Genomic DNA, 21,352 nt, shown 5'->3' with positions numbered 1-21,352 from the left:
TGCTGGGCTAACCTGCTGCAGGGGATTGAACCATGAACTCTGTGGTCCGGAGCCAGGCACCCTGGCCACTGTGCCACACCTCTTCCACAATAAAACAATAAGACACCCAATTTTAATCAAACCAGTCCAAATTACATGTTTATTTAGAGAATAGAGATTTAACACTGGTGTGATGGCTGCACACACACCACTGTTTACATGTGGTTCAACAGAACAGTCAAGAAGAATTTGACAGTATGGTGTTCAAGGTAGTGCACAAACTCCTCTCTGAGTATTCTGTAGAGTTCAAAAGGGTCATCTCTGCCTATTCGGGCCAGACTATTGTTTGCTTCTGTGAGGCATTTCACACCTCATTCACACCTTCTTCAGGCCAGGTACAGGCTGGGAGAGAAGTTGGGGAGCTAATGCTGATTAGGTTCTCGGAACTACAGGCATCGAAAAGATACCTCTTAAAAATTAATTTTACTGGGTATTTATGTGAATCAGACTTCACCATTTAATTGGATTGTCAATAACTATTGAAAATTGTTTCAATATTTTTCTAGTTGATCCCATTCTTGAGAAGTAGTACTAGTATTTTAATCTGTTGTCTGGTTTTCTGCATAGGACAGTTAGGCCTGCCACAGCAAAACCAGCTTTTGGGGCCTTGTAACTATAGGGACAAGGTAACATTCATTTTTACATGTCCCACCTTTAAATCCCTGCTTGCGGGCTACAAGGCCTACATCAAGGTGACTCGCTAATTTAAAAAGGGTTATTTCAACAGGTTGCACTGTAGGTTTTACACTGCAGGAGTCAGGCTACAGTAGTTGGTCTGAAGAAGTGGGTGATACAATAAGTGCTAGAGTTCACAGGTATCAGTTAACCTTTAATGTAACTGCAGAATTTACATACTATATACTACGTCTTTCTGAAAAGTTAAAGATGCCAATCCATCACATTCTGGGTGCGCATACCTACAGAGCCTCAGGGGTCAGATTTCTAACCCCTAGTGCAAGGACTTAGTTCAATACACCAACATTAATTAGAAATATATTTGTACTGTGAACCATACTCAACCCACTGAGAAGAGCCTTGCAGGAAGTGTCTTCTAGTCTTGATCAGTCCCACTTGATGAGTCCACGGACACAGTTGAACAGCAAACCCACTTTCATAAATGAAAAACATGCTCAAAATAGCATTATGAAACAGGGGATGACCTTTATAATGTTTATTTCTAAAACCTAAATCTGTACATATCATATCAACGGTAAGCATAGATAATGATAAAATAAATGTAGCAATGCATGACATGGCCAGAAAAACAATATGAACATTCCTAATGCGATTAGTAAGCTCCTAGCATCCTAACACTACTTCTAAGTGCTACTTGAAATTTTAGCAGAAGCAGAAAATAACAAGCATGTACATCGAATTTCTTAAGACGGGTCCCACAGCATAACTTTTCTCAGTAAAAATAGGTGCTAAGCAATTCCCTATCACAGCTCTTGCCTGGGAAAGATAAGCAGTGCAGGATGAAGGCCTGCATCACTTGCAGAGCAGCATCTGTCTGACCCTGGTTGTCTCTGCAAACCAGTGTGGCCTTTGGAGTGATCATCCTAGTACAAAGGCCCTTCAAGTTACACTCAGATGCCGGTTTTTTTTATAGTATCTAATCACGGATTTTATATCATATTTAGAAAATGAACCAGTACTTGCAGACACTAAAGTCTTAGAAAGACTACATAAATATGGCTATAAATGTGTCCTCTCTATTTACATATGCTCCTATGAATAAAACAATAAAAATATGTGCTCTTTTACTGTAGTTATCCATAATCCTATGCAGCATGCATGTTAAAAACCATCAAAATATGTCAGTCTAAATTGGAGGCAGACATAATACTAACACTTCTGTGTGTGTCTGAAACTTCACACTTTCTACAAAAATGGATAAAGAATCTGCAAGCAGCGCTTTGAGCAAGCAGGCCCTTAATGAAAAGAGAACAGATGTCAACTGGACCTGCCACAGTGTTCATGCCAAGCAGAGGTAAGAGCACGCACGAGGGGCACTGAACCACAGTGCCCCAGGTGTGCAGAGTCTAAAAACACGACCACGCAGAAAAGGTAGATTTTCTACACAGCTTCTGTACATACAAGCTGTCTGTCTGATTGCAACATCAGTCAGCCATTTGACGAGGTCCTGTGCAAGCACTCATGAAAGAGGAATCCTTTATGAATAAAGCTTCTCCTTCAGTAGCCCCATCCTGTTAGTCACGTTTCACAAAAGAAAAAAGAAAAACAAAGCTACAGACTTTCGTCATTTATGCCTTGGAGATCTGTAACAGCATCCCCTGTCCTTCAGGACTGCCCCAACTGTGCTCAGATTTAGGGGAGAGCTGAATACATGTCAAAGAACACTAGAGAACAATGAATGAAGAGACAACCTCTGCTCTTGGAATGCAGAATTCGATTCTACCACTTACTGATTGCATGTGTGCATTTGACACTGTAGAGTGTTCCTCTACCTTTTGGTTAGGTTTGAATTATACCACTACTACAAATATAAATACAGAGGAATGGCAAGGCTTTAAACCTGGTCTGAGACTCGAGTCTAAATTGATTGGCCACTATCAGCCTTTTTGCATCCTTTGATCAATGAGAAGAAGCATTACTGGTTTTGCTTACATTTTCAAAAAATTTAAACTTCCATGATACTATACACAACTAAATCTTAGTCTCCTTGTCCATCCCAAAAATTAGTCCACTTTCCTAAATACGGTTTTCATTGCTTTAAACCGTCTATATATATTTAATCATATTTATGCTTAGATGAAATTTGATTTTGTATTTTATAAACACGAATATCATATTGCAAATGTGCCCATTTGCAGTGGTTTGAAAACTCAGAAAAGATTAAGTCAACACGAAGACATTTACCTATATAATATATACATTTTATTTGTATTTAAGGCTGTGAAATAACTTCTGTGTAGCAACAAAACGAGTAGCCTTTTGGAAGACACTGTGGAGTGAGGCTAATTTATTCTAAATTCCTCTACAAGAAGAACGCGCGAAGAACATGCTCATAAACATGTACATCTTCGATTACATTCCTCCTGCTAAGGGTGAAGAATTGCTCCTTGAATGAGGTGCTTAAAGTTTTTAATGTGTGAAAAATTGTTTGTACCCTAGCATTGGAGTTGTGTTAATCAGCCCTGTATTGTGGACTGCACTGGGCCTTTTTCACTGTGGTGTTTAAATACAAAAATGGCATTTTGACCTAGGTCCAAAGAGAAAAGCTACCTCTCAAGGCCCTTTCCCTGCACAAGTCCTTGATTAAACTCTTGTGCACAATCTTTATGCAAATGTTTTAAATGTCAAGTATAAAACCATTGTGGTAGATTGAAAACATATTCAAAGACATGGCGATAAGAGCCCCTGAAGGTTTGTTGCACGTGGGTGAGAGGAAAAGTGAAACAATGAAGGTATTGGTAATGCGTAAACTGCTGACGTCTGCAGTTCAATGTAACCGCTTAACCTTAGTGGATGGAGAACTTCAATTCAACTGTTAGACTGAGTATAGTCAGCTTTTATTAATTACATCAGAAACCGGATGTGGAATGAAAATATTGGCTAAGACATCTGCAAAATGAAACTACTTGTTTCTGTGGCGTAAAACATCCTAGGGTATATTACTAATTTCAGAATGTACTCAAAGCAAACCCAAAGTCAATCTAAATTGAAAGAACAAGTAAAGAAGCAAAAATTAAGCTTGGAAAATAATATTCTAGATTTGTTGTTCTTTGAAAATAAAACACGTCAGAAGGGTATTTATATGCAAAATAGAGTTAAGGGCTTTCATGCAATGAGCTCATTAGGTATTGTCATCACAAGCCACAGATGATTATCAATAGCCTCACAAACACCTCATAGACATCCTTCATATGCCAGGTACAGACTCATGTAGAGTAATCATACGCGTAATTCACCTCTACAAAATTGAGCCATATAAAAATTGATTTTTTGCACCTTCTTGTGATTCAGGCATTGAAAGTTAAAGTATGTCAATTTAATTCAACTTACAGAAGGTACTTATTTCATCCTTAACATACAGTTTAACTTGTTTTCAAGGGCCAAAGGGTGAACAGTTATTTAAAAAAATGGATTGTAAGATTCTTAAACATAGAATTGAATTTAACTGAAGTGGAATTACAATTGAATTGATTTTTTGGGCTATGTAGTCGGTGGGATTTAAAAGTTCAGACTTACCTGTGTTCATTTTAGATCCCAAAACTGCTTCATAATATTGAAGCTGTCCAAGCAGTGGTTGCTGTGAGGAAGCAAGAGCAGTTAAATATTGAAGGACATCATCTACAAATAGCATGATCTTATGGTTTTAATTGACAAAGTTGATGCCCTTCATCCGCTCATCTGCTCTTATTTTTGCCGCAAAGTGTGTAATGCTTAAGGAAAACAATAGGGGGAGAACTGGCAGCCCTGTCATGCTCCTCTTCCCAGTAAAAAGAGCCTGGAGCATCTTCCGTTTAGAGGAATTCCAAAGGTGGGAAATCGATATCCAGCCATTAACAGAATGAAAAGAGGTCAGGCTAAAGCCGAATAGCTGGAGGGTCTGCATAAGAAAAGCTCTAGTCAACCCAGTACAAAAGTCTTCTCACATTGAGCAAAGACAAGATCACTAAAACAGCTTTTCTATTCACTTTTTCAGGCTAGTCGACTACCTTTCAAATGTTGTCCTGTGTTTGTCTCCCTTTGATGAAGTCAGGCTGTTCAGGGTGTACTAGCAGATAGAGGATTTTCACCAATAATTGTGTGTCCAAATTGAGGCACGCTATACGCTTGTAAGAAACACACTGGATCACATCTTTCCGTTGCTTTGATATTAATGAGGTCTGTGTTTTGGCTAAAGCTGGGTAGGGCATGCAAATATGTCAAATAGAGTTGCAGAACTGGGTTATCTAAGGGGCCAAATTAGTGGAAAAGGGCTGCGGTTTTTGTGTGGGCTAAGTGTTTTAATATCTGCCTTGACTTAATCCTTGATACAGCATTGGTTTGTATCTTTGGTTCAAGGTTAGCTGACATAGGTCTATTGATTACAGATATGCCTAGTGGTGGACCTCTTGTGGGGAATCTCCAGTGTGAAGGGCCTTGTAAAAGCTATTAAATGTGTCAAGTTTATCAGTAACTAATTCTGCAGTTTGGCCTGAAGGTAGTGTAATATCGCCTATATAGTTGCTCTTTTGCCTTTGTCTTGGTTTTCTAACTAAGTGGGTACCTACTGTTTTACCCTGATCATAGGAGGCATTTTAATGCAGGGGATGGGCAAGTACAGCTCTGTTTGTATTAATTGCTTTAGGTTTCCTTCTTATGGACATTAGAGTCATCCAGGGTTTCTCCTTATGTTCTGTATGTTCAGTTTATTTGAGGTGATCCTCTAAAAGGATCTCGAAAAACATCTTTGAATGCCTCCCAGGTACAGGCACAATAAATATCTTGTGAGGAATTATGAGTAAAATAAATTAAATATGGTCATTGAATTCTGTTTTGAGCACTTAAGACTGCCAGATGGAAGATCTATCTCCTGGGGCAGAGAGACTCAACTCCCCAAACCAAACAGATTTTTACAGGTACATTGTTGAATGAGGGATCAGAGGGGTCTTAGTCTCCTGTACATATAACATGAGTGTGTTATTAAGTAGTAGATAATCTAACTTGGAGTAAGATCTGTGAATGTGGAAAAGAAGATATTTTCTCAATGTTTCTCATTTTGTTTTCTTCAGGGATCTCTAAGGCCGAGGTCTTTTAGAGTGTTTTAAGCTTTCCAGAGAAGATCCATTGTCGAGAAGAGGACTGGCTTGTTCTGTCTAGAGAGGGGTGCCATACTGAGCTAAGATCTTCATTCATTATCCGTCCCCTGAAGCAAATTAAACCAGGACCACAAGAAAGGAAACTAGAAATGATTCCTGGCTTGTGTTTAGTGCATAGACTGTCACAACAGTGAGTAACCTGTCCTGCAGTAAGCTTGTTACTATAATGTGCCTGCTCACTCTGCCGGCCTTATGAGCAAATGACTTAAACCTCAAAGCCTGTCTTTCAGGAAATATTTCTACCACTTCAGAAGGTGTGTCTCCTGCAGAATAACTATTTATTATCACCCCTCCAAAATGTGTTGTCAGAGTTTGGTTCATTTATTAGGGGAGTTTGGGCCCTTTGTATTTAAGGATTTTTAAGTGCCCTGGCGTGATATGGAGAGTTCTCCCATTTACCAATACGATGGTCTTCCTGCAATCATCTGTACCAAGCTAGGGTCATCATAATGAGTAGATCAGTGTGAAGAATAAGAAGTATTATTCTAGAGCTCATTTGACACACAGAGCTGAAGTTTATGGTGCCACAATCTCTAACCAACACTTTTTAAGCACCTGTTTAAACCTGTAGAAAATGGTACAGAGTGTACATCATTACTAGAAGGCATGGAAGGTCGATAGGAATTCTATTGGACATTTCATTTGATAGCATAAGAGCTGCTACATTATTAAGTGGAGTGCCAATAGCAGCAATGTGCGTTACGTTACTGGATTGTAGACTAAGCTCAGAAATCAACATACATAAGAATGCCCTTTACAGGTACTCATCTTTTTAGGCCAATGCTGGAAGATAAAATTTCCCTCATACCAATAGGGTATTACATGAAAACACTGGACTTACAAGGTGCTGGACCTGTCAGTCTTAGGGTTGTCTTTTCAAAATGTTTTGCCTTACTCCTCCATATATTTCATTTTATGTTGGCCTTAGGACTCTGTCCATTTTACCAGTGCTAACCAGTGATAATTGCTTGTGCATACTTCCTAAAACATGGTAACATTGCCTTACATCCAATTGGCATATTACATTTACTTGTAAGTCCCTATTAAAGTGGTACTACTTTTACCTAGAGCCTGTAAATGAAATATACTTGTGGGCCTGCAGAACCAATTGTGCCTCCCACTTAAGTAACATTTTAAACATTACAGCCTGTGTGTGAGGTTTAAACTGCCATTTTGACCTGCCAAATTACACTTTTTTGCCTGGCCTAAGAATTCCTTTTAAATACATGTAAGCCACCCCTAGGTTATGCTCTGCACAGCCCAGAGGACAGGGTGCAGTGTAGGTAAAATGATGGACACGTGCGTTTAAGTTTACTTGCCCTGGTAGAAAAATACTCTCAAATTTGTTTTACACTACTGCAAGGCTCACCTCTCCCATAGGACAACATTGGGTTACATTCTTGCATTTAATAAGCACTAAAATTCAATTAAGGATAATGTAAAAATCTTGAGTTTGCTTTTTAAACAATTGTTATTTAAAACTCTCTTTAATGGTAAAGTCAGATTTTAGATCCCAATTCTGAAAATGCCACTTTTAGAAAGTTCAGCAGGCCTAACTTTGTCTCTATATCCGGCCCGAGTTTCTTCATGTTCAGCCTGAACTTGTGAATGTGACCCAGTCCTGGTAACCAGATAACCACTATTGCTGCTTTGGCACTATTTTTAATTAAATCCTCAAAATTGCATACCTCCAGTATTACTGGATTTTTGTTATGTTGGTCACAGAAAATTAATCACATTTTACTCTATTTTTCAAAATTGGTGTGGTATCTTTCTTGTTTTTCACGTTTTTATTGTTTGAAGTGCTGCATGAATGCTGAACACATTGCTTCCATGTCAAGCCTAACTGCTTCTGTGCCAAGCTACCAGAGTGTTAAGCACAGGTTAATTTGGGGTTTGCTTGCGTTTCAGCCAGAGAATTGTGCTTACTGTTTAAAGTTTCAACCCCCTCAACCAGTAACCCAATTTCCTACATTAGGCATGTGTTTCTTTGTTCCGATTGCTGCTAAACATCAGAAGTATCTAAGATTGTATGTCAAGAGACGGCATTATCATCATCATCATAAAGCTTTATTCGAAAAGAAAATGTAATAAAAGCACAAACAGATACACATTAAAAGAAGAAAAAAACAATAAGGAAAAATTAATAGACAATAAATATACATTCGTTAAAAAGACAATAAACCAGATTAAAAATGAGAATAATAAAATTGATAAACTCATTACCGAACTATAATACAATGAGCAAATAGTAGCAAGGGAGTTTACATTCATATGGATTATAACAATAGAAACAGGGTACAAGTGGAGGCAAAAACTCTTTGTATATTCGTGGGCCAAAATGTCATGTGTGGATTAGAGAGGCATCACCACTTTCAGTCGTATTATCCATGCCCATCCAAGAAATTTTGCTACAGCTGTAAGAAGAGGGAGCCAGGTTTCAGTGCGTATTAATCTAAGAGCAACCTCGGATTTTTGAGTGCCTAAAAAACGACAGGTGGGGGCCAACCAAATGCGTCGAGGAATAGTATATGCAGGGCACACAAACAAGAGGTGGGGAAAACACTCCCTGGGTGCATGGCAAAGGGGGCAAGATATATCAGCTGCATTCCCCCAACTTGCTGTAAAAGACTTAACGGGAAGTGTGCCAGTTCTTAATTGAAACAAAAGCTTTTTATCAAGTGGCTTTGTGATAGTGTCCCAATATACTTCAAGCCTTCGACTTGGTTTGGCCATAAGGAATTGGCCTGTCAGCGACGATGGATCACTATTCCTAAAGATACTAGCTTCCACCCAAGCCCAGTACCTTTCTTTCAACTGCATTTTCGAAGGAAACTGCTTTTTTTCTGGGTTCTCCCAAAGATCAATCATGCCAATATTTACAAGCAACAACCTAAGGTTCGATAACAATTTAATTTTTTTAAATTGGTCAACTCTAATTAGGTCTTTAAAACCCTCAGCGTAAGAGGACAGTTCCGGGGTTGTCCAAATTCTTCGCCAGTACATTAGAGGACGCAATCTGGCGATGTCAGCCAGTGCCTTCAATCCTAGGTCGCTAAGTAGAGGCAAAACGGGAGTACTTTGTGGGAGGTTTACAAGTTTTCGTACAAAGCAGTTTTCTGCAACGATCAATTTGGACAGATTTTTGTTGCCCCAAAGCTCTGCTCCGTAAAGGACAGCGCTAATGATTTTCATATTATAGACCGTCAGAACAGGGGAAATTGGTTTCGTAAAAGATGCCCTGTGCTTAGCCAATATTGTACCTGCTAGCTGTTAGTGTTTAAGTGTAGCCATATCCAATTGTTTGCCCCATTTCATGTCCCTCTGTATGACCACCCCAAGATAGGTATATTCTTTTACCTGCTCCAGCGGGCGTTTATTAAGCAACATGGTTCCAGTAAACGATCTGTGAGCATTGAATGTCATAAATTTAGTTTTGGAGACATTGATTTCAAGGCCCCGAAGATGGCAAAATTCCTCAAAAAGAGACAAGGCACGCTGTAGGCCACTCGGGGTTTTTGCTAGCAACAGTGTATCATCGGCGAACATAAGAATCGGAATTTTTACGCCCGCCAATTTTGGTGCATCCGTTGGAGTGGTTTCCATAAACTTAACTACCCCATTTATGAAGATGGAAAACAAGGTTGGGGCCATCACACAGCCTTGTCTCACTCCTCTTTCCACAGCAAAAGATGGGGTAACCTGGCCCTGTGCACCCCATCTAATTTTTGCATATGTATCCTGATGGAGTCTAGCAATGAGTGATAATAGAGCATGGGGCATCCCTAGATCTTGCAGAACTTTCCATAACTTATTACGAGAGACAAGGTCGAAAGCTGATTTTAAGTCTACGAAGGCAGCATACAGGCTGCCTTTTTCCAGGACCACCGTCTTCCAATATAATAATGTAAAGCGAAAGGTTTGATCGATTGTACTGGTACTTGCCCGAAAACCAGCCTGGAAGGGTGACAGAATATCATAAGAACTAATCCAATCCTGGATTTTATTTAGGACCAGCCGACCCATGATCTTCTGGGATGAATCGATTAAACTAATGGGTCTATAGTTCCCGGGTACTGATTTATCACCCTTTTTATATATAGGAATTATCTCAGCTCCCTTCCATGACTCTGGTATCGGTAAACCTTTGGCTATTTCATTCATTAATATCAGAAAATAACGGATCCATAGACTTTTGTTGGAGAAAAATAGATCAGCTGGAATCCCGTCGGGACCTGGCACTTTACCTCCCATCAGAGAACCCAATGCAGTGTTAATATCTTCTTCAGTAAATGCCGAATCAACATAGTAAATGTGTGTGAACTCAATTATCTCCCTCTCTTCAGGGCCACCAGCATATTGTAATTGAAAATGTGATACGCAATCATCTTGACTTACATAATTTACCAATTCTGCTGGGCTACTCTCCCTACCCCATTTTAGGACCTCCCAAAATACTTTTTGGTTGTTATTTTCGCAAGCACTTTTTAGGTCCTGCCACCTGTTTTCATCCCAGCATTTTTTTGCCCAAACCAAAACTTTCCTATATCTTGACCTGGCTAATCGGATCTTTTGGATTTCACCTTCCCTGATAGCTAGACCCAATAGACTACGGGCCTCTCTACAGTCCCCATTGAACCACTTGCTCCCCTTCATTTTTTTAGTGCCTTTATTTTTACATGCTTTGAAAAAGTAGGAACAAAGTTTGGTAAAAAAATCTACGTGTAATCCAGTAAGCATCTCGGGGGGTGACAAATTAGATGAAAGTTCTTCCATGTCTAGCACCGCCTTGCCTACATCTAGTGAGATCCTGATTATGGTTTCTGGTTTTACTACTAGATTTGCCCATTTTAGACACCTCATATCGTTTGTGGGGGCTAGGTCTAAGGTTATCAGTTCCCTTTGGGGCTGAGAAACCCCTTTTTCGATCACTCCCTCAAAAGCTGCAGACAATGGATTGTGGTCGCTCTCAGCACGTTGGACAACCTTCATGTCCTTAAGCTTATTCCAGAACTGGTAATTGATTAAAATATAGTCTATGCAACTCTGACTGAAGCCGTTATTAAAAGTTGATACTCCAGCTCCATCGGACTGGGTTCTTCCATTTAATGCCCTGAATCCTTTTTCCATGCAAAGGGAGTTCATTTGCACCACCACATCCATCCATCTCTTAATCGCATTTAGATCTAGTTCTGGAATTCTCCACAGGGCATCCTCGGGATTACAAAAATTGGAATTACCATTTATAAGTGGTTCAAAGGTCATGGTAAAATCGCCTGCTATTATTGTATTAGTGCCCATAGAGTGTTGCCCCAAGAGAATATCCAGGGCTACCAGGACCTCAGATTTCCTACCCTTTGTCTCTCTTGCGTAAACATTGTAAATATCTAGTTTTTCAGCCGTTCCCCATTGCAACCTAATCGCTAGTATATCCTTGTTGTGGGGTTCACGACCTGAATATTAAAGCCAATCTCTTGTCGTATCCAGATTACCAGACCTCCTGAGGGTCTCCCCTTCCCTCCATTTATAGCAGGAACATAGTAATTCAGGTATCCTTTGCAATGAACTGCATCTAACGCCCAGGATTCCTGGAATAGGCAAACGTCATGTTGGTCAATGAACGAGTGCCACTCGGGAGAGATTATCTTTGAATCTAAACCAGATATGTTTCATGACATCACCGTTAATTTAGATGGTAAGTTTTTGGATGGGCATAATCTCCCCTCAATCGATGAAATATCATAGGAGATTGAGGGCTCAACTGCTCTTTGCGATAATGGGCTAGGAGCAGAAGAGGGAGTAGTTATAGATGAAAAAGCATGATGATTATTTGTCTTACTGACTCCTCTAGAAGTAAGCAATTCGGAACTAGGGGGGGGGCGCACCCGGAAGCACGCATTCTCAATGACAGGAAGTGTACTGCCAAAAAGGACCATTTCAGAATGAGTAATTGGCAGTGTCACATTTATTTGTCAATCATTAGAGTCCAAATTTGACAAACTATTAGAGGCATTATCAACAGGCACATCAGGGCAATTCTGACCAGGAACAAATGGAACTCGTCTAAATTGAATTGAGGAGTGATCTGGGGAGGATGAACGAAACTCCAGGGCCAACAAGTTCTCAACTAAGGCATGATCTCTTAATATTAGCTCAATAGAATCCCAAGAACTGGTCCTGGAAGAAAGTCTACGAGCTCTCATGATGTCGTCCCTAATAATAGATCGGCAACCCCTGACGTGGCGGATCCAGTGGATTGCTTTATTTGTGAGAGAATCTGTACTTTCTCTATTAGGCCCGGTGTTAGATTTGGGGACATTGACCATAAAGATTTTTGGCGCCTGATCCAAGTAAGCTCCTGCAGACATAAGACTATGTTGGGTGTTATTAATTCGATTATATCCTGTGCCTAGATTAGAACAATTTCTAGACTTCAGTTCTAAGGGTTGTGATTTTAATACAGTAGCATAGGAAGGGCCACCCCGTTCCACTATAGATCTATTCTCTTCCCCCACGGTCTGCTGGTGCGCACTGGTGACTTTACCCCGTACGCTCGTAGGTGGAATATCTGGACAGGTTTCCAGTTTAGACAATGCCCTCGCTTGCTCAGGCTGCGCAACACTGCGTGTAGGACCATCTATAGTGTGGGTGGGCCTTTGCGGCAGAGAGTCAACTTTCATGGTCAGCTCCACTAGCTGAGAGCGTATTAATGCTACCTCAGATTTTAGTTCAATGAGAAGGGAGAACAAACCCTGGGTATCTTTAGCGTTACCTGGAAAGGGTGCAGGTGGAGAGCTACAAGGAGACAGCAGAAAATTATTTAAGCTGGATTCCCCCATTTCTTGTTCCGGCAGATCTAGAAGAGGAGCGAACCTATTAGTGCAAGCAACCAAACTATCCCCTTTGTCGTTCCTACTCCCACCGGGGAACTGGGCCTTCGCACTGGGGCTCACGTTTTGTTGCACTGCAGAGTCCCCCTTATGGGTTTTGTGGAACATTGCCGGAATTAATATCTGATGTCCTGTGGTAGGGTTAGAAAGATGTGACTTATCTATTCTCAAGACATCTGCTATAGGCTGATCACATATGTCATTGGCTAGTATGTCCTCACAATCATTAATCAATAGGTCAATTCTGTCCAAGGTACGATTATTAACTGCTACCTTATGTTTCGTGGATTTCTTGACCCTTTTTCCCTTGGATTCTCTGATACTGTTCGCCCTCCTACGCCACTATTCCCTTCCATCATTTTCCTTTTCCCCATATTCCTATACAATGGGGGAAAAAGGGTACAAAACCAGAAAGGTAGTAAGCCTTTTTATAAGGCGAGGAAGTAACTAAACACTACTCTGTTCCTCTGTATCGATGACAAAGCAGTACTCAGAGTATGTATAAGAAAACTGCCAATAGATGTATCAATAATACACTAGAGTACGCATATACGTCTCAATAGGCTCACAGTACCTTAATGCCGGTAAGGCGAATGTGTCTGTCCAGAGGACCAAAGGTTCTGGCCCTGCCCGGCCTCCTACAGGCGATGACGGGCAAGGACGGGCCCGCCCTTGGCCCGGGCTTTGCCCGGGCGCTGCCCGCGTGCGTCCCGCGCTGCGCCCACTGCGGGGGATGCTGGGAACTGTAGTTGTGCGATTCTGGGTAAGGCCGTTCCCCTCACGGCTGTGGCGGCGTTCGCTGTGCTGGGTCGTTGGCCGTTCCCTTCACGGCAAGCAGACAAGCCCCTGGAAGGTGAGTTAAGCAGTTTTGTGCTGAATGCGCGTCCCGGGCTGCGGGGCAACAGCTGGTCTTATGTATCCCCGCGGCGCTGCCTGATGATGTCGTCGCAAGCGCCCACTGCGGGGGATGCTGAGAACTGTAGTTGTGCGATTCTGGGAAAGGCCGTTCCCCTCACGGCTGTGGCAGCGTTCGCTGTGCTGGGTCGTTGGCCGTTCCCCTCACGGCAAGCAGACAAGCCCCTGAAAGGTGAGTTAGGCAGTTTTGTGCTGAATGCACAGCATTATCAGTTCTGAATCTTACCATTCAGACTAAAGTCAGCCGCTCAAGTATTCAAAAAAGTGGTGGTCCTCTACGTTTTCAAGTTGTAAGATTTATCTTCACCTCAAACATTGATTACTCCATGCAGAATCAAAAGATCAGATTTTAGGGAATATGAGATCAGTATATGCCTGCCTAAAGCATCACAGGTTTCTATTACATATCACAAAATACCAGTTGCTGCCTTCTCAAGACCAAACATGTATTGGGGATAGACTCAAGACAAACATCAATAAAGTGCTTTTGCCCCCAGCCAGATCAGGTGCTTCATATGATTCAAGAAGTGTCAGTGAAAAATTGGCTAAGAGCCCAAGGAGACATAGCAGTGTAGGTCTTTACAGCTCTAAGGGCAAGTGCCTTTGAGTAGGGTGCATGAATGGGGGCAACAACAAATCAATCCAGATGGTCACTAATGGAAGGAGTTCACAGCGGTCAGAAGCACAATGCTCCATCATCGAGAATTGATTTTAGACAACAATGTCATCTTAGATCAAACAATATGGTGACAGTTATACATATATAAACAGCATGTGAGGCATGAAAAACAAATCCATGGACTTGCCTGAAATGCAGTTCTTGTGGGCAGATTCTCATCTGTTATCACTAGTTGTGGTTTTCATAGGGAAGGGCAATGTTGAAGCAGTCAATTTAAGCAGGATATTTCCTTCCGTTCAGGGCTGGATTTTGTCCAGTGACATGTTTCAGAAGATTTGCTAGAGGTATGGGAATCCATTCATGCAACTGTTCGCCTTTCCCTTCAATGCTTAATTTCCCCAGTTTTGCTCACTAAGTGCGGTAGGTGGAGCATCAGCAGTATCTAAAACCTATTGGAGAGGCAGACGTCATCTGCATGCAGGTGAGCTTCACTTCCAATGAGAATACAAGAAAGCAGACCTGAGAGAAAGCCTACTCCTGATTCTACTCTCATTCATGTATTCATTCAGGAAAACATTACATTTTTAAAAGGACTCTCACTCTCTATAACTAAGTGGCCTGCTTCATCATTGAGTCCCAGCATGGAATGGTGGGCGGGCCAAACTTCACCAATCAAGAAAGCACTTTAGATTGTGCTCTCAAAGGGAAAATCTATTTTAAATTGCAATACCCAATGTATAGAGTATTTTATTTTCAGGGTTCTTTGGTAAGGATAAAAAGGGAAACATCCTTTACAATGAGGTTTTTACCACACATTTTTTAGCATGCATGTATTTACCACATGTATGTCTTTACACTGCATGCCTTTACCAAGCACTTAAGTAAGTTGCAGGGTGTGGGGGATCTCTCCCCACAAATACATTGTTTTTATATATACATAATGCTTGGTAATGGAAAGTGTTGCAAAAGCATATGTGTTGTAAAATAATGTGGGGTAAAAAATGCATGGCTAAGGCATACAATGTATTACCCTGCATTGTTCCATCGTGCAACAATAAAAACAAAGGGTTAGACGCTACCGGAGTAAATTAGTTCTCCAGTATCTATAACTGTGATCTATATGTTTCAGCTGGTTACCTATATGCCCCTATGGGCAACATCATCAATAGCCTTGGCCCATTTCTCAATAGAGGACTTATTGGGTTGGATTACAGGGCCATTCAACTAGGGAGATGGCAACTTCTTGGGCTAAAATTATTGAGATTTCATTTAGAGAAATTTTCACAGCAGCCACCTCGGCATCCCCGAAAACCTTTTTTAGGTATTAAAGACTGCAGAATGCTTTGAATGAAAAGATTAACTTTGGTGTAACATTCAGTTTGCCTTTATTATTTTGTTTTCAGTAACTTAAGTAACGGTAAATCATTTTAATGCAGCATAACAATGCTTTGTGTTATGAATATCCTGTAATCAATGAAGGTCATCATCTTTGCTTTTATATTTCTTAAAAGCAATGATTGGGACAAGGATTGAGGATGGGGGGCAATGTTTAATTACTTACAGGTTATCCTTATTATTCCTCATCTCAGTCATTACATCTCACCCACCTTCCTGGGACAAGATTTCATTAGTTACGATTTGGTATTTTAGGAGGAATGCTGGGAAGGACAGCCCTCATGGTGGAAGCAAGGGTGGGCAGGGCAGCCTACACAGATTTCTGGTTTTTCCCTGCCTAGGCATGTGGATCTCCGCCTCAGAAGTAATGATGAGGACTTATAGTACACTAAAAAATTAAAATGAACAGTGAGTAATTGAACATTTTTGAGAACAAAAAGTATCCAGAGTAAATATACCAATAAATAAACTTTGCGCTATAACCAAAGAACAATCGTTTGATGATCAATGCCTTCATTAAACTTATGGGTGTTTCTCTAATAAATGTAGTTATAAAAACCTAGCACTTTATGACACTTTTGAACTGAAAAAACAGCCAAATACAGGAAAGCCAAACAATCTGCTTGAGACATACAGAAAGCAAAAGGGGAGGAAATGTGGATGTTATTTACAGCTAAAAGGTACAATCATTAACAAACTTCATGTGAATCCGCCACCATTAAATCTAAAATAACACCTTGTGGATAAGCTATCATTGCAACCTTGTAACCACCTTCCCCGGCAACCCCCAGGAAACAGTATATCCATCCAGGAAGAATACTACTTTCCAAAAGGCTGTCAGATAGAGTCATATCTCATGAAACATTAACATGTGGTCCTATGTCATTTCTCCCGAAACTAGATTATTTTATTTGAAAATGTATCAACATTTAAGAATTTTTCCAGAGATGTTAGAATAACATGCATATACATATAAGCTACATCCACTGCTCATTTTAACATGAAACCATGGAAATAAAATGACCTTCTTAATATTGGCCAATCAGCATCTGCTCTATCTACATAAAACATCACCAAATCTTGAGAAAATAAAATATTCAAACACTACAACACTTTCAGACATAAACATGAACTTACTTGAAAGACAACCTAATTCCACACTACTTCCCATCAACTATTAGACAACCACAACAAAATTATATGCACTAATTTAACCAAATGAAAAAAATAATAAGGTGGGCACCCTACCAATTTCTTCTTTCCAGAAGACTCTAGTCAATACGTCAACAGCAAACAAGCTTCTTCCAAAGCAAAGCACAAGCTTTGTTTCTATTACACTAAAAGACACTGGTTTTCTCCTGAATGAATGGGGCATTCTTTTTCCAGTCATCTTGAGGATGCAAACTGTCTTGAGTTGAGAGAGTAGATGAACATTCCAAGTATACATTATAAACATCTGCTTAGACAGCAATGGTGTCTCTCCATGCCACCTAACACCGAAAATAAATGTTGTGAATATCAAAACCCAGATGAATGTGGACCAGTGAATCATACAATCAATCAATCGATCAAACTGGAATTATAAAGTGCAGCTAATCCCCCAAAGGTTATTCAATGGCAAGATTAGGTTGATTAGCCAAAACACCTCAGCAACTAATCCCTAATTTTCTGTGTCTTTTATTAGTTATGCCAAAAGCACAAGCTTCTGTGGTTCATTAACTCGGTAATGTCTTGCTTGACAGAAACAACTTTATATATTTATTTCCTCATACAAAAAATAGATCTTTTTGAGACTAAAAGAGCAGGGGTGCATATATGAACTCTGTGCAAACTATAGTCAAATGTGCTTTGCATTGGCTAACTGTACCACAAGAAGATAGGAATTAACAGCACTTTGCCCAATATAAAAGATACATTCTGGGTTAGACCACCAGCCTTTTAGGAAAAACAATAAAAATATGTTGAAGAATTGCAAATTGTGAATGCTTTATGTTGCTGACACCTATTATTGTTGGGAGTTTAGCAAGCTACCTTTGAACTAAAATGGAACAAGCATTCTCTGTTTCAGGCTCCTTGGCTTTAGAGCATTTAAAAATTGTGTTCAACTGGAATCAAGTCCCTCCTACTGCAAGTAAATAGAACACAATTGTCAAAGCTCTAATCCAGAGGTCTATATTCACCAGCGCATGCACGTTAATTGTCTCACGTTGGGCACTAACTGAAATTATACTTTAATGATCTTAGCATGTCTACTGCTCATCATTGAGTCAATTCAAGCTACTTCGCTGAGTTGACTTCAGCACATTGTGTTGGTATGGGCATCCTTTACATTGACTTGAAAGTTTCTCCATACCCTCACAAAACCACCAAATGTTGGTACCTGACATCCTAGAAAGGTACAATCTTTCCAATGTTCAAAGGTGTACATGAAATACATTGTAGGAATATCAACACAGTCGCACCAAGATAGCAAAATTGTATAGTTTTATGAATTCGACATAAATAGTGCAATTTGTATGGTTTAACGTAATTATTTTATTAGCATTACTACTGTCGAACCTATTATGTTTATACATTGATATGTTTATCACAATTGATGCCACCTCGGAACTCCACGCCACGAACACATGATCCAACACCTACGAGAACTCCACTGGCTCCCTGTCGAGAAGAGGGTCACCTTCAAACTCCTCACCCACGCCTACAAATCCCTCAACAACATCGGACCCAAATACCTCAATGAGAGATTATCCTTCCATGTACCCAAGAGAAACCTCTGCTCCGCCGACATTGCCCTGGCAGAGGTCCCACGCACCCGCAGAAACAGAACAGGCGGGAGAGCCTTCTCCCACATCTCAGCCAAGACTTTGAACTAGCTCCCCGTGAACATCAGACGCTCCCCAACCCATGCACACATTCAGGAAGGACCTCAAGACCTGGCTCTTCGACTGATCCGGAGCTCCCCCCACCAGCGCCTTGAGACCCTCACGGGTGAGTAGTGCGCTATATAAACCCCTAATTGATTGATTGACCTATATTTGCTCGAAGTTGTTCAGAAGTAGCCACCACTTAAGAATGTAAATATCAAACCAAAGTTTATGTTATAGTGTGACAACTACTACGTTTCAGGAAGAAAATGTGTATTAGAGATAAATGCGAAAATGGTTCTAAACCATACTACTTAATTACATTTTTAATGTACAGGGTGTTTTTGTTGGTTTGATTCAAGGTAGTTATGAGGTGCTTTAAGATTGGAATGTTTCTGTATCATTTCTGTCTTGAAACATTTAACCTACATGATGTACTAAGCTATAAAGTGATTTTAAAATGATTGCCTAATCTATCACTAAAAATGAAATATTTGGGAAAGGTGGCAAATCATCAAACATGCAAGCAAAAGCCTAATATTTTGCTTACCTTTGCAAACAGGCCTGTGATTGCTCCATGCGGCAAATACATCTGCTATCCTTTGGCAGGTTATACTTTTTTCCCCCTGTAGCACGTAGTCTTCATCACAAGAAAACTGCACAGTAGCGCCAAGGCTGAAACATAGAAGTAGAAAAACAAATTTGCACCTATCATAGGGCTTGATTTACAATTTATTAATTGGTATAGCCTTTTACAAATGTGACGCATTACAAGTGCCTCAGGCTGTAAAGCACTTATAATGTGGAGGACGGCATATCCATCAAGTTTATGACAGAGTATCCCACCCATCAAACTCTAAGCCAGGCTCAAGTTTCTTTAGAACACAGTATATGAAGCTGGGCAATAAGAAAAGCACTAAGTTGATAATATATAGACGTGGAAGCTTTGTAATGAGTTGGGTTCTCTAGGATCACTATCAGCACTAATATTTTGTTTGAGGAGCTTGTTTTAACTTTTGAGGTATGAGGAACCTATCTGCAGGTAAAGGCAGAATATTTTTTATAGATTTATGCATTTTATATGCATGCATATTATCACATTAGCTTAGCACCATTTTACTGATACCTACATTCCCAACCCTAACTTGAAAGTATCTTTATTTTCCATAAAATTCCTTATCAATCCTGCTATTCCTGGGCCAAGCCCATACCACGACTAATAAAATCAGTACATTAGAAATCCTAAACCCAATACGATTTTTGAAATCTAAATTAGGTGATGTACGCAAAATCATAAGGAAGTTTCCTGGCTATTAGCTCAAAAAAGTCCTTAAAGCATACTAACAACCCCGAAAAACCCTTTATTGAGGTGACAGGTTGTTTGTGGGCACTCGTCAATGTTGCTCAACATAGGTGGCTCAAGTCACCAGAGGCCAAGGTGCTCTTACACGTGCATCTGTAAAACCTCTTTACACCTTTTCTTAGCTCAACATCAGATACGCCAACAATTGAATGATGCAAATAATTTGAAAAAGTCAATATGATCCATGCTCTAGTTAAAAGTTCTAGTTAAAAGACCCTGTGGGGTCTGCGACGCCTACTCAGAAGGCCTGTGACTGCTTAGAAAATTGAACAATATAACCAGATTAATAAAGAATATAGAAATAAAGAAACAAAATGCAAGATTCATTTTAAAACATTGTTTAAATATGAAGACATTTGAAACTGGAGGCTACAAATTAAGCTGGTATCCTCCGACTGATTCGTGGGAGCAGTGCAAAAACATCAAACATAATACAGTATGGACGATTTGTGTCCTCAATTGTATTTAGAGAATCTACGACCTTCTCTTTAAATAATTTAAAAAATATATATATTTGCTTGTGAATGAAGTAAAATATTGAATTGTTTGTGCACTTATTTTACAAATGCTTGTTTCTGTTTTTTTTAAATTGTTTTTACGGTTCAAATCATTGTTCTTAGGCCTGGGTCCCCATTGACTCTGTGGGGTTCCCCGGATTCAAATAATGATTCAAGGCTTGAAGGTCCCTGGGTTCAAGTTGTAATTCCACAGAAGTCAAGAGGGTAAGAACCACTGCTCTAGTTCCATCCAAGTGGATATATGTCAATGAGCTCCTTCATAGTGTATATATTTTTTTATTTTAAACAATTTTCAAACAGTGGAAAACGATTGCAGACTAGTAAATATACAGTATGCTTAGGGTGGCAATTAGCTACTTAACAAAAGCGAGTTGAAAATGAGCAGAATAGAATCTTGTGAATATAAGTGGGCAATGCTAACAATTCTTTTAGAAAAAATCCAGGGGAGGCAAGCCCTGTTTGAGAAGTAATGTATAGCTTTGGTATCAAGCTGACATTTGAAAGAAAGGAAGTCGAATTTGAGAAGCACAACTGATGAAGAGGAAAAACATGGAGCTATTGTTGAAGCAAGGCCAAGAACGACATTGATAAATAAAATACTTATAAACACAAAGAGGAGAATCCAAGGACTGTCAAGGAACATATATAAAAGAGAATGTGTGTCAAGGCTATGTAAGAATGCTGTGCGCCTTTTAAGAGACACAACAGAATGGAACATATAATGGACCCAGTATGAAGGATTTCGCAAAGCTCAATTTTATTGTGTGCTGTTTTCACAAACATTATGGAAGCCGTAGCTTCTCTGCTTGACTAGAAAGGTTTAGAAAAACTATCAGGGTCAATATATGAGAAATATTTGGATGTATAAGTTTAATCATTTTGAACGGAATGAACAGCTTGACTTTTAGTAGCTGCCAA

The 21,352-nt window shown here is 40.0% G+C and overlaps 1 protein-coding gene across 1 annotated transcript in view; it reads right to left on the bottom strand.

The window, feature by feature from the left end:
* CSMD3 (CUB and Sushi multiple domains 3) overlaps window positions 1–21,352 on the bottom strand; it is a 2,836,509-nt gene that overhangs the window by 1,603,536 nt on the left and 1,211,621 nt on the right. Inside the window, exon 9 of the mRNA XM_085605076.1 lies at window positions 19,104–19,228. Coding sequence (XP_085461202.1) covers window positions 19,104–19,228 — 125 coding nt within the window. The remainder of the gene's footprint in view (window positions 1–19,103; window positions 19,229–21,352) is intronic.

This window comes from Triturus cristatus, chromosome 5_1 (genome assembly GCF_964204655.1).
Source record: "Triturus cristatus chromosome 5_1, aTriCri1.1, whole genome shotgun sequence".
In the NCBI taxonomy this organism is placed as follows: Eukaryota; Metazoa; Chordata; class Amphibia; order Caudata; family Salamandridae; genus Triturus; species Triturus cristatus.
Note: the sequence above shows the minus strand (reverse complement) of the source record. Positions and strands in the feature narration are given on the sequence as shown.